The sequence below is a fragment of the Chanodichthys erythropterus genome, chromosome 10 (genome assembly GCF_024489055.1).
Source record: "Chanodichthys erythropterus isolate Z2021 chromosome 10, ASM2448905v1, whole genome shotgun sequence".
Lineage (NCBI taxonomy): Eukaryota > Metazoa > Chordata > Actinopteri > Cypriniformes > Xenocyprididae > Chanodichthys > Chanodichthys erythropterus.
In genome coordinates this window covers 34,321,490-34,333,520 of record NC_090230.1, presented here as the reverse complement: position 1 = coordinate 34,333,520, position 12,031 = coordinate 34,321,490, and the positions used below count along the sequence as shown (strand labels likewise).

General features: G+C 37.9%; 1 protein-coding gene across 1 annotated transcript; it reads right to left on the bottom strand.

Moving 5' to 3' along the window:
* Positions 1-2,842: 2,842 nt before the first annotated feature.
* On the bottom strand, positions 2,843-7,778 carry purbb (purine-rich element binding protein Bb). The gene has a single exon (XM_067397483.1). It carries the CDS (start codon positions 7,498-7,500, stop codon positions 6,607-6,609), a length of 894 nt encoding a protein of 297 aa, XP_067253584.1. The 5' UTR covers positions 7,501-7,778; the 3' UTR covers positions 2,843-6,606.
* Positions 7,779-12,031: the final 4,253 nt, after the last annotated feature.

Genomic DNA, 12,031 nt, shown 5'->3' with positions numbered 1-12,031 from the left:
GAACATCCTAAAACATTTTAAAAAATGATACAAACTAAAACATTTCAGAAAAAGACATTCCATGAATGTATGTTTTTGTGCTAAGGTTTTGAGAACATTATCAAAGACCAGATAACTGAACAAACATTCTATTAACGTTACTAAAACGTTTCTGCATAACTTTGAGGGAACCTTGCCAGAACGTTAGTCAATGTTCTGAGAATGTCCCCTTTTTGCTGGACTGTGGAAGGGCTTGTTCACAAATATTACACATTTTATAATATAATTTTAATAATGAGTCTGACATGGATGGAGCCAGATTATGGTTTCGACCCCTTGAAAATAAATCTAAAAATGAGTAGATGTTTTTTTTTTGCAATCAGCAACTCATAATAATATAATATAATATACATTTGAATGAAAAAAACATATAAAGCATTATTAATCTTGAAAAAGGATGTAGTTTTAACATAGAAAGCATAAAGTTTGACCAAATAATACATAGGCAACAAAATGGTCGCATTATGCATTAGCTAACATTAATTAACAATGAGCAATATATTTGTGTTAGTGAAGTATAATTCATGTTCATTCACAGTGCATTAATATCTACATCTTTTAATTTTAATAATGCATTAGTAAATGTATTAACATTAATAAATGCTGAGGAAGTATTGTTCATTGTTAGTTCATGGTAACCTTATTGTAAAGTGTTGCCCATATTTGCATTTCATTCATTCAGAGAAAAACTGAATTTTCATGGTTTCAAGCAATGTAAATGTTTTGGCTTTTTGCTGTTATGACATCATATGACTCCACCCACTGACCTAAATCAAAATAGCCATCCAGTTACATGTCTGCATTTAATGCTGTGAGACAGTGACGACTCTTGGTAACCAATTGGTGTGATCACAGCAGGAGCTCATTGCATTTCCAATAATCCCGGCCTGATTTGGCAGAGACCTCAGCGTGGCTTCGCTGCAGAGCCACCATGTCTAATTCCTTAGGTGCGGCAGGGTCACTTTCAAAGGGTCAGCCGGGACACGGAGCATATTCGTACCCGGCATCCCCTGAGAATGTGAGAATGACTGTCGAGCCAGTGACAGGCCGCAGGCGACTGTGTGGCTATAGAAGTGCTGCAATGTAGGTGAATTACACATTACGACACTGCCATTTTTACATCACTGACCACGCACTGACACGCTACTGCATTATGCAAGTCATGCATTACAGTCAAAATTATACAATTTATAGCAGTTTTAATTGCAATGCCATTCAAAAGTCATCTGAAAATAACTTTGATTACTTTTATAATATTAAAAAATTATATTATATTTCTAATAAATGCTGTTGTTTTGAACAAAAACAAAGAATCTTGACCAAATTCAGGATCAGAGTTTTCAACATTGAAAATAATCATAAATGTTTCTTGAGCAGCAAATCAGCATATTAGAATGATTTCTGAAGGATCATGTGACACTGAAGACTGGAGTAATGATGCTGAAAATTCAGCTTTGATCACAGGAATAAATTACAGTTTAACATATATTCAAATAGAAAACAGTTATTTTAAATTATATTTCACAATATTATGGTTTTACTGTGTTTTTTATCAGATAAATACAGTCTTGGTAAGCATAAAAGACTTTTTTCAAAAACATTTTAAAAATCTTACCGACCCCAAACATTTGAACGATAGTATATGTTACGTGACATATTTTTAATAAAATAAGATATTTGACCATGCATGGCAGAATAGCTTTTTGGGCAGGATGTGGAAGCTGAAGGTCCCATGAATAATGCTTTCCCCCCCCCCTTTTTTTAAAAGAAAATCAATAGTTATTTGCTTTTATGCAGTAATTCATAATACATTAAGTGGAAATAAATTGCAATAAATTACTGCATTAACCACATTAACTATTTTAGAAAACAGTAGCTTAAAACAATGACTGAACTGATAGTTAATACGTTAATTAATATTAATAATAATAACAATATCATATATTATACTATTAAATAATTATATTTATATATATAAAATATATTTAAATAAAATTTTACAATACAATATTTTACAATATTAATGTTAATATTAATCCAAAGTCTGTGCGGTCTAGGCGACATCAATCAAGTAAAGTCATTTTAAAATAAAGCACTTTTTGTCTTTAAAATAAGATGCACTAATGAAGTGTTACAAGCCCAAACGTACTAAGAAAAGACAAACATATGGTGTTAAATTTGCAACCCATTTTACTCCTTCAATGTGATGTTATTTAAGCAAGATTTTTAACCACCTGCAACTGACTGGATCATTGGGGCTTACATACCAGAATGGAGGTAGCTGGAGGAGAGCAGCTGAAATATAATAGGGATTCATGACGTCATCCAAAAAGACAGTCATTTCAGAGGTGGAACTCTAAAAAAAGAGTCATTACATTTTGATTAAAGACTATTATTATTGGAAGACAAAGTGTTTTATCATTTACTTTAAGAAAATAAATAGGTAGTTTTTATGTTGAATTTAATTTTTAACTAAAACTATCAAAATATTCTTGTTAACTGAAATAAAACATTTATAAAATAAAAACACTTTTATATGAACACAACAGAAATGTTGCCTTGGTAAAGAACTAAAATAAGTTTAAGTTGAACCATTAAAATTAAACATGGAAATAAACAAACCTGAATAGTCATATTTAAACAACAGCAACAACAAATGTAGTAAAATTCAACTAAAATGAACTCAAACTGAAAATATAAAAACTAATTCAAAATATTAATGCAAATGTTAATACAATTATACTGTACTGAGAAAACAACCAATGTATATAAACACAACAACACCAGTCCAGTATTTTGCTTTCCATCATTTATAATTTCCTTTATTCTGTTACAAACATACATAGCATTTTCTAAATATAGACTTGTAAATCTCAGAGAAAAAAAAAAAAAAAAAAAAAAGTTCAGCCATGGGAAAAACGGAAGGCTGCCCGTTCTGACAGAGGCAGTCTAACATGGGGGCGGGGCTTGATGGAGTGGGTGGAGATACTTTGAGTATCTGAGACCTGAGCTCTTGACAGTGTCCTGCAGTAGCCGTGAACTCACTCTGTAACGTCAGTATCAAGTAACAGATAGAAAATGAACCGAGCAAATATATATATTCTGAGAATGCCAAGAACCTGAGTTTAAACCAGGGCATTCCCACGTTAAAATCTCTGCTGAAAACATACGATATATTGGAAAAATAGCTACCTTTCAATAAAGATTGTTCTATGAATTGCTGCTCTTGTGCGTACGATCAGGAAAACGGTGTTAATAAAAACAACAGTGGTTGACACATGGATGCTGTTAAGAGCTCGGGTGAGTCGCCTGAAATAACAGAACATTCTTTCAGAAGTTTTCCAATCTTTAGTACAGTGGAACAGAGGTATTGTTCATTTGAAAAGTATGCAGTCGCCCCACAGAACTTTGCACAAATCCCAACCTAAGGAAACAGGAAGACAAAACGGCCAATTGTGAGAGTCGGCGAAGAGCCTGACAGGAAATGAACTCATAATCTCATCCCTATGGATGAGTATTGCTTCCTGTCCCTGATATTTTTTTAGTGACAACAAGGCGGAACAAAATACAGATCTTTACAGTACATATTCTCACATACACACTCTAAAAAATGCTGGGTTAAAAAACAACAACCCCAAGTTGGGCTGAAAATGGACAAACCCAGCAATTGGGTTAAATATTTTAACTCAACTATTGTTTAAAAATGACTGTACTGCTTGCTTAAAATGCACCCAAAGTGTGTTGGAAATGAAATAAATGAACATTTATGAATGAATAATTAAACATTTGCTTATTAATAAATGTTCACCTTTTGATTATTACTGTTGCCTCTAGTAATTATATATCTGATTTTTAGTTAAATAAAACTGCCCAGCATGTTGAACAAACATTTAACCCAACCGCTGGGTTTGTCCATTTTTAACCCAGCATTTTTTAGAATACATATATAAATAATATATAATACATTTGAAATAAACACAGCCAAGTTCAATCGAAAGAAAGTCCATTTCTGCTGTTTTGCAAGAGATTTGTGCCCGATTCCATATCTTAAATGGACAGGTCATCGAAAAAAGTGCTGCGATATTCTCCACTTTGACATTTAGCAGCCTAGAAGAGGGTTTTAATGCATGTATACACCTTAAAGTGAAGAAGAAAATGGCTAAAATGGCTTATTGTCGGTCATTTGCATTTTTGTTTTTTTTTTTTACACAAAATTAGTCAACCATCTTGGTTCTTCAACATGACACATTCACTTCGCTAATATTACTGATGGGTCATACAATCAAAATGAATGCACACGCGATCTACATATGGTGCTGATTTTGACACGCCAGCGTAACCACAAAGAACCACAAGAACATGGCAAATCTCCTTCCTAGAGCGAGTTTGTAAAATAAGCAGCGGGTCGTGTTGTAAATCTCAGCCCCCCTTGAGTCCCGAATGGTGCCTCCCGTCTACAAATGCTCAGTTTAGCGGAGCAACCCGAACAGCAGCTGAGGAGGGGCGGGCGGGCGGGGGGGAAACGCAAGAATGTCCTGCCAACAGCTGCTGTGTCACGCTTTCTATTGCCGTTCAGGCTCGGCTGCCAAATTGGGGCCTGTTTTGGAAGGTTAGTCCAGCAGCAACGGAGAAAACACTCTAATGCTGCACGTTACAACATCATTTTTCCCCACTACACGGCTGCGGCTCCTCGTCACGTGCAGCAAACGCAGTCTGCTGATGTAATAACATTTGCAGTGGCGTGCGGACGGCTCAACAATCGGGCCCTTGTGCCTCAACGCACTTCAGAGCAAACGGCACAGCTGAATCCACGGCCACCCGGGCAGGAATGCTCACCCTCTTCATGCTTCTCGCATTAAAATAGCCGACCTGCCTAGTCAGCTCGCTCTTGAGGAGAAACAGCTGCCGCAATCGTGAAAGCACAGAAAACGAGCTGGCATCCGTTTACAATTCCGCAGCCAATAGATAAGAGTGTGTGAAAATATTTCATAACATTATATTTCATATTCTAGGCTCGATGCAATTCGTCTGTATCACAGCAGTACACATGACTTCAACAGCTGCCATTTAACACAAAACAGTATGGAGGCTTTACACACGAGCACAAAACACTGTTGCTCCCAAGAAAAAAACGAAATTCTTCGCCGTGGATACAAGCATTTCGCAGGTCGCGTTTTCGCTAAAGTGCACGGATGAAATATTCTCAACGTTAACAATCTTTCTCCATCATAACCCACTGGTCTACTTGGTTATTTTTTAGAGTATTTTTGGTGAAAGGCTAAACAAAAATATTGCATTAATATACTACGCAAGAGAAAGCAATAAATTAAATAAAAAGGCAAATGCGGGACGGGCATGCACAGAAACGGACGCACGATATACCAGCGGAAAGACGTTTTTGATATTAATCACGTAGAAAGAAAATGTATGCGTGCTGTAAACTCAAAAGGGGTCGTGGGAGGAGCTTGGGGGGGGCGTGATTTTCCGCAAGGATAATCTCATATATGATCCTGTACTCTTCCACAAAACAAATGCACTGGACAATCTTTCAATTCCAGCTTCTTTTTTTTTTTTTTACAAAATTAGCTTCTTGAGCCTTAATAATTCTGTAGTTTATATAGAATTTTTACTTTGTGTATGCAAAAATATGCTGGTTTGTTTATGTATTCTCTCATAAAGAACAATCTTACATTTAAAAAAAAAAAATGACAATGCAAAAGGGGACGGGGTGAAAATACACTCGCCCGTGTAGCTCTGTCCTTTATATGAACTAAATCTATCGACTCAAGCAATCTGTCCTTAAATATTCAGAGGGGACTTGGACCCAAGTTAGAAAAAGACAAAGCTTTTCGTATGTTGACCCCAAAACCAAAATTTCACACCGGACCGGATGTCATTTTAAAACACCGGTTGCGTGCATAAAGCAACAATTAATCGTCACTGGTGAGACATGTCAACACAAAAATCAGGGGTCAAAACATTCCCCTTCAAATCTGAATTTAAAACATTTCATCGCTCAAATTGGGCAAAACATAAAAATCATGTAGATGTGAGAACGAAAGCCCTAAAACAACAGCTTAGGGAACATCTGTTTATAAAAGAAAACACGTTTTGATAACAGTTGTGAAAGTCCCACGCTGCCTGGGAAGGAAACACACCATGAAGACCAGTGACCCTATATATATATATATATATATCCTAAATTTCTCCCCTCTAAAAACATGTGTTGGACAGTATGAACCCTTATAGCCTGGTATTATCATATGCGGGCCGCTTTGGAAATTCAGCAGCCTTGGCGTCGATGTAACAAAGGTTTAATTGTTGGCTAAGACAATTAAACTTGCTGGTTTGACAGGACAGGGCAGCATCAGGCATAAGTCATACCCCACGAGACATCCTTCGCCCCATGGCTTCAACACAGACAACCCCCCCTCCCCAAACCCTCACCACCACATAGAAACTTCACAGATCTAGTTTTCTGTCCCATGAATTTTTTAGTAGGCTATTTGAGTTCAGTTCATGCACATATTGTTTCACACGTGTGGTCATCTCCTGGCCAAGCTGCTGTCAGTCGTCGTCCACGTCCTCGGCCTCGGACTCCTCTCTCCTTTCGTACATCTTATCCCGGTGTCTCTCCTGGATCTCCTTCATCTCCTCGGCATAGCGGCAGAAGGCTCCTCCGAACTTCCCCCAGGCCTTGAAGGGGATGGTGATGGAGTTCCTGTAACTGGGCTTGACCTCGCTGACCCGCAGGAACACGCCATACTTGTTGGAGCCGACGTCGAAAAAGAACCTCTTGGAGTCCACCATGATGGAGGTGCCCTCGGGAAGCTCGCCGTAGCCCCCCGCTGCTCCAGGCCCCCCGCTGAGCTCCTCATCCTCCCCGCCGTAGTCGTCGATGAGCTTGGCCAGAGCGTCTCGGAACTCGATCAAGCCCTGCGCAGGTAGCGCGATGGTCTGGCCGGACTGCACGCTTCCTCCGGGACCGCCCCCTCCGCCGACGCCGAAGCCGGGACCTCGGTTGACGGTCTGGCGGATGCGCAGGAACCTCCCGCGCTGGTTCTCCTTCAGGTCGAGGTAGTATTTGCGGTTCTCGCGCACCAAGAACTCGCTCTTGAGCGCCCGCCGCGGGCCGCCGTCATCCCCGCCGGATGATTGAGCGATCTGCTCCGGGCTGCTTGGCCCCAGCTGGGCGTAGTGCTCGATGAAATCCCCGAGGTAGTCGCGGAACTCTGCCGCCACGGACATGGAAAGAGTCAGGCGGCTCTTGGAGCCCCCGGCGCCCACCTCCGCTATCTTAATGAAGCGTCCCTTCGCGTTCTGCTTGACGTCCAGGTAGAAGCGCTTGTTCTGGATGTCCAGACGCTTGGACGCCAGCTCCTGGGTCTCCTGCTCCCGCTGGAAGTGCTGGAGGCCGCCGCTACTGCCACCGCGCTCGCTCCCGCTGTCTCCATCCGCCATCTTCAGCACCTCCAGCCAACTTCTCCCTCAGAGAAACGCTCCTCTCTGCCCTGCTCCAGCACGCACGGCTCTCAGCACCACAGCATTGGCCTCACATCTGCCAATAACAGGCGACGCGCGATCGCGGGGTCACCAATAGGTCCGAGCGCTTGTCATTCGGAGCGTAAGGGAGGTGCGCTCGGGCTTCATTGGTCAGACACATTTCCTCCTCCTGCGCAGGCATTTCCTGTCCTTCTGGGGCTCAGATGAAGGAGAACTAATAAATATCAGCATTATTTTTTAAATCAGCAGCTTAATATTTGTATTAAAGTATTCGATTGTTTTGTTTTGCCAATGCAATATGCAATGCAATGAAAGTGTCAGAGAAGATGATGAATACAAATATGACGTGCCGTTGATGATTAAAAAAATAAATAAAAACAATATAAAAAAAGAATATTGGACTACTTTACAGAAAACTAGTAAATATCAGATATAAATATGGATGTGCAGATGCATTAAACACCTATTTCACCTATTATATATTTTTCATTTTAATCTCCTAAATAAAAAAATGTTTAGGGCTATCTATAAATGATCAACATTGCAATTTTATAAAGTGCAGCAAAACGTATATTTCTGCGCATTCCCTTTTAAGATCTGACCCAGGATCAGCCGTTTTCCCACCCATGGATTATAAGCTATTTACAAAATGACGTAAAAGCTGACTGTAGATCACTTCCGCCTTTATGTGCGGGATGACGTCAACCGTGACGTCGGGCTTTAATTCCCGAGGTCAGTGTGTTGCGCACATGAATAATTATTACTCTCTGTTAATTGTAGGCGTTCAGGGCTAAACAATACACAAATGATTACATCAAGCAGCATGAAAGTGGTTGAATTAGATATAATGATTGCAAATTGTTTGATTATTGCTCTGGGCAGCACTGTTGTTATGCGCTTTAGTGATGACAATAAATCACTGTGAAACTGAGAATGAATTATATTAATATAGCATAATTATATAGTAGGCCTATTTAAACAAATATTGAATATTATTAGTAATCAAGATGAGCAAAACAGATTTCATTTGTCTCAAAGTGTATTTCTGACTCATTGTATTTCTCAAATAATCCACCAATTATTCCATTCATTACTCATCCATGAATCACCTAGGAATGTATCTACCTCAAGCTTGATAACAACATCAAACCTCATGCCATGATCATGACGACTGCACAATTACAGTCTGACTTTTGCAGGATGTCTGAGGTAAAATAACTTTATGAGTCTGTCCATTTATATGCATATTTCACACACTCAAGTTTCAAAAAATAGAATAATAATAATAACAGATCTAAGAAAGCTTATACAATGTGAACTTTTTAAACTTTTGACTTTTTTGGGGAAACATCTTATAAAAATTAAAATTCGTATACACAATAGAAAAAAAAACATATACATAAAAAAGATTTAAAAAAATAAAGTTATAGGTCGGGTATAAACAGATATGGCGATTAAAATAGAATAAATCCCTTTTTGGAAGTCACTTGATGCTTCAAACGATTACATTGTTACGCCAGTAGGTGGCGACACGTGACTTAAAAAATTTATTCATTATCCATCTCGCCAGTGCAAAAGTTAAGTCTTTATTAATTCATTCAAATTAATTAAATATAGGCTAGACCTCTAAATATAGACCTCTACATGACATGTTAGACCCTTTTTTTCACATTTCCGGGTTTCTCGGAAGTGGAAGTTGTCATATAGTGGGTTAAATTCTATAGTGGTGAATGAAAAAATACATTAAATATATTTTTTGTGTTTCCATGTTCTCAAATAGCAAAAGAAAAACTCCACAATAGTGTTTTCACAACTTTCATTAAGAGGAAAAAAAAAATGGAGAGCGATTGATAACGGCAGTCAGAAGAGAGAAAGATGTCAACTTTACCGTCACTCCCGTTAAAATCTTTGCAGGATTTACGATGTTGATGACCGTTATCCTGCGAGAATCGTGATCTCTATTTTAAAGTCATCATGAAATCAAAATTGACCCTATTTACTTTGTTAGCGCATATTACTAGTCTTGTGTTGAACAATTAATCTGTGCGATTTAATACACAGAAAAAAAAAATTTTGTCGTGGTATCTTACTTCCGGTCTGGAATGACGTCAGTTTGACGGCTTGGGTTGAAAACAATTGTGTGATTCTCAATTTATCTAGAATCGTGCAGCTGTAATTTAGAGTTAATTTTAAAATAAATAATAGAATGCAGAATATGTCCATAAACTTGTTAAACTCTGATTTTTGTGTGTGTATTATGCCTCTTTGATATTTTGTACACTCTTGTTGTTGTTTATATGACAAAACTGCAGTGGAACCATTGTTTAATAAAAATATGTTTATTAAAGGTGCAATATGTAAGGTTTTTTTGTAAACCACTAGGCCAGTGATATATATATATATTTTCACTTGAGTACTTACAATATCCCAAATGTTTCCAACTATTTGTAAATTGTTAGAAAATTGCCATTTAAACCGTGACGTGTGAGGAGTCGCCTGTCAATTGCGTCATACCGCTTTACCCTCGGTTTCTGGTTTTATTTTGTAGAAACCATGGAAACACCAAAGACGCTTTCAAATATTACACGTTTTAATAGACAAGGGAACAACTGTTTAGATATATAGACAGAAAAATAATTATTGTTATATAGCTCAACACATTTAGTCTTATAGTTTAAATTTTGCGAGTACCATGCTTTAACATGCCTCAGAGAAAAACACTATTTTGTGAAGTAGCTAACATAGCATAATCAGATGCAGCTTTATTTTGAGTAATAGTAATACAGAATTTTCTCCATCATACAATACGATTTAAAAATAAATTGAATTCCATTTATCATTTCATATAATATGATATTGTAAAATCGATCTATCTTACTGCAGTGTGTAACAGTGTCTCACAGCAGCCACCAAGCGAACGCACAGAATAACGTTATAACATCATTTCAACACTCAAATGTATCAAATATGATAAACAGAGCTGCGTTACCTCATACTCATGGTTGGAAAAGCGGAAGCGGCGCCGGCGACTGTGGCATAATAAATGAGGCGTGCTCATGAGGCGTGTGTTGCGCAATCGCTCCGGCGGCCTCGTTCAGCTCCCACAACACTCGGTCCTGCTCTGCTTCATGCTACAGTAACGTTAATAATCGCATCCATGAACATGATTTCTTCGCGAGTCCTATCCCAATTATTTCCACCGGCTCTGATGTGAAGACCACATGTCCCATGATTCTGCGCTCAAACTTGCAATCATCAAGCTACACCTTTGTTTTGAATAGGCCTCTAGCGACCTCTAGAGGACATAAATATTACATACTGCACCTTTAATAGATCGCCTAGTTTATTATAAAATACTAAAACGGCGAAAAATAACAAATGTGCACTGTTGCCCCCTTCACTGTCAATAAATAAAAAAAAAAGAAATATGGGTGAAAAAAACCCTCCTGTCCCAGAACTACCACCACTTTATTAGTTAAAGATTTATGTATTTATTGAATATGGTGGGAAAAAATTAAAGAGTTGCTAAAAAATGGGAAGCAACAACTTCAGAAAGGTACTGTCAAAATAACAAACAAGAACAACTGTATGTTTGGCCTGACTAATGTAATGTATTAAGTTATATTTATGCCCTAATAATATGCATAATTAGGCCAATAATGAAGTATAGCCTATGTGGTATTTCAGAGTTCATGATTTGGATCAACCAGGGCGGCGATTTTTGTCACTTTCTAGTGGTATTTTGTAACAACATTGATATTTGTATTCATTCTGTACTTTTATTTAACTCTCGTTATTGTTAAGGTGTGGTAATTAATTCATTTATGGACCAGTCAGTCTTGAAAAGGCGGCAAATGCATCGCGCATGCGCACATATTTGCGTTGAAAGCACGAAGAGCAAAATGTTATTAGAAAAGAAACGCTCTTCTATCAGCATTTAACAGCTGTTAAAATATTAACTGATACAAATGCAAACAAAAACAATGGTCATCATGTAAAGGGAAAGAAGAAAAGATGAAGACTGGGATGAAGAGGAAGAGCCGTTAAATAATAATAAAAAAACAACAACTGTTCGCTCGAGTTTTCTAGTCAAATATCACAGTGGTCGCCAAAGTCAACAAAATGAACCCGCGAGGGCACTTTTACAGTTTTAAAGGAGTTGAGAAGGAGTAGCTGATAAGAAAGAGACTTTAATAAATAAAATAACTGACAAAACATACTCAATATTTATTAGTTTTGCATTGTAGCTTTAACATTAAAATACGATACACTGTATCAGACAGGTTATTCGTCTATATAATGTATTGCGATTGAAACATTCCCAACACATCAATATAATAATAATAATATTAATAAACACTAATTTATTTAATCGATTCTAATGTAATGAATGATGGCGGCGGCGGCACGCATGCGCACAAGAGTAGTGCGCTGGTGGTCCGGTAAAAAAAAAGAGAACTTAAAACCACCCACATATAGAAAAGCTCTG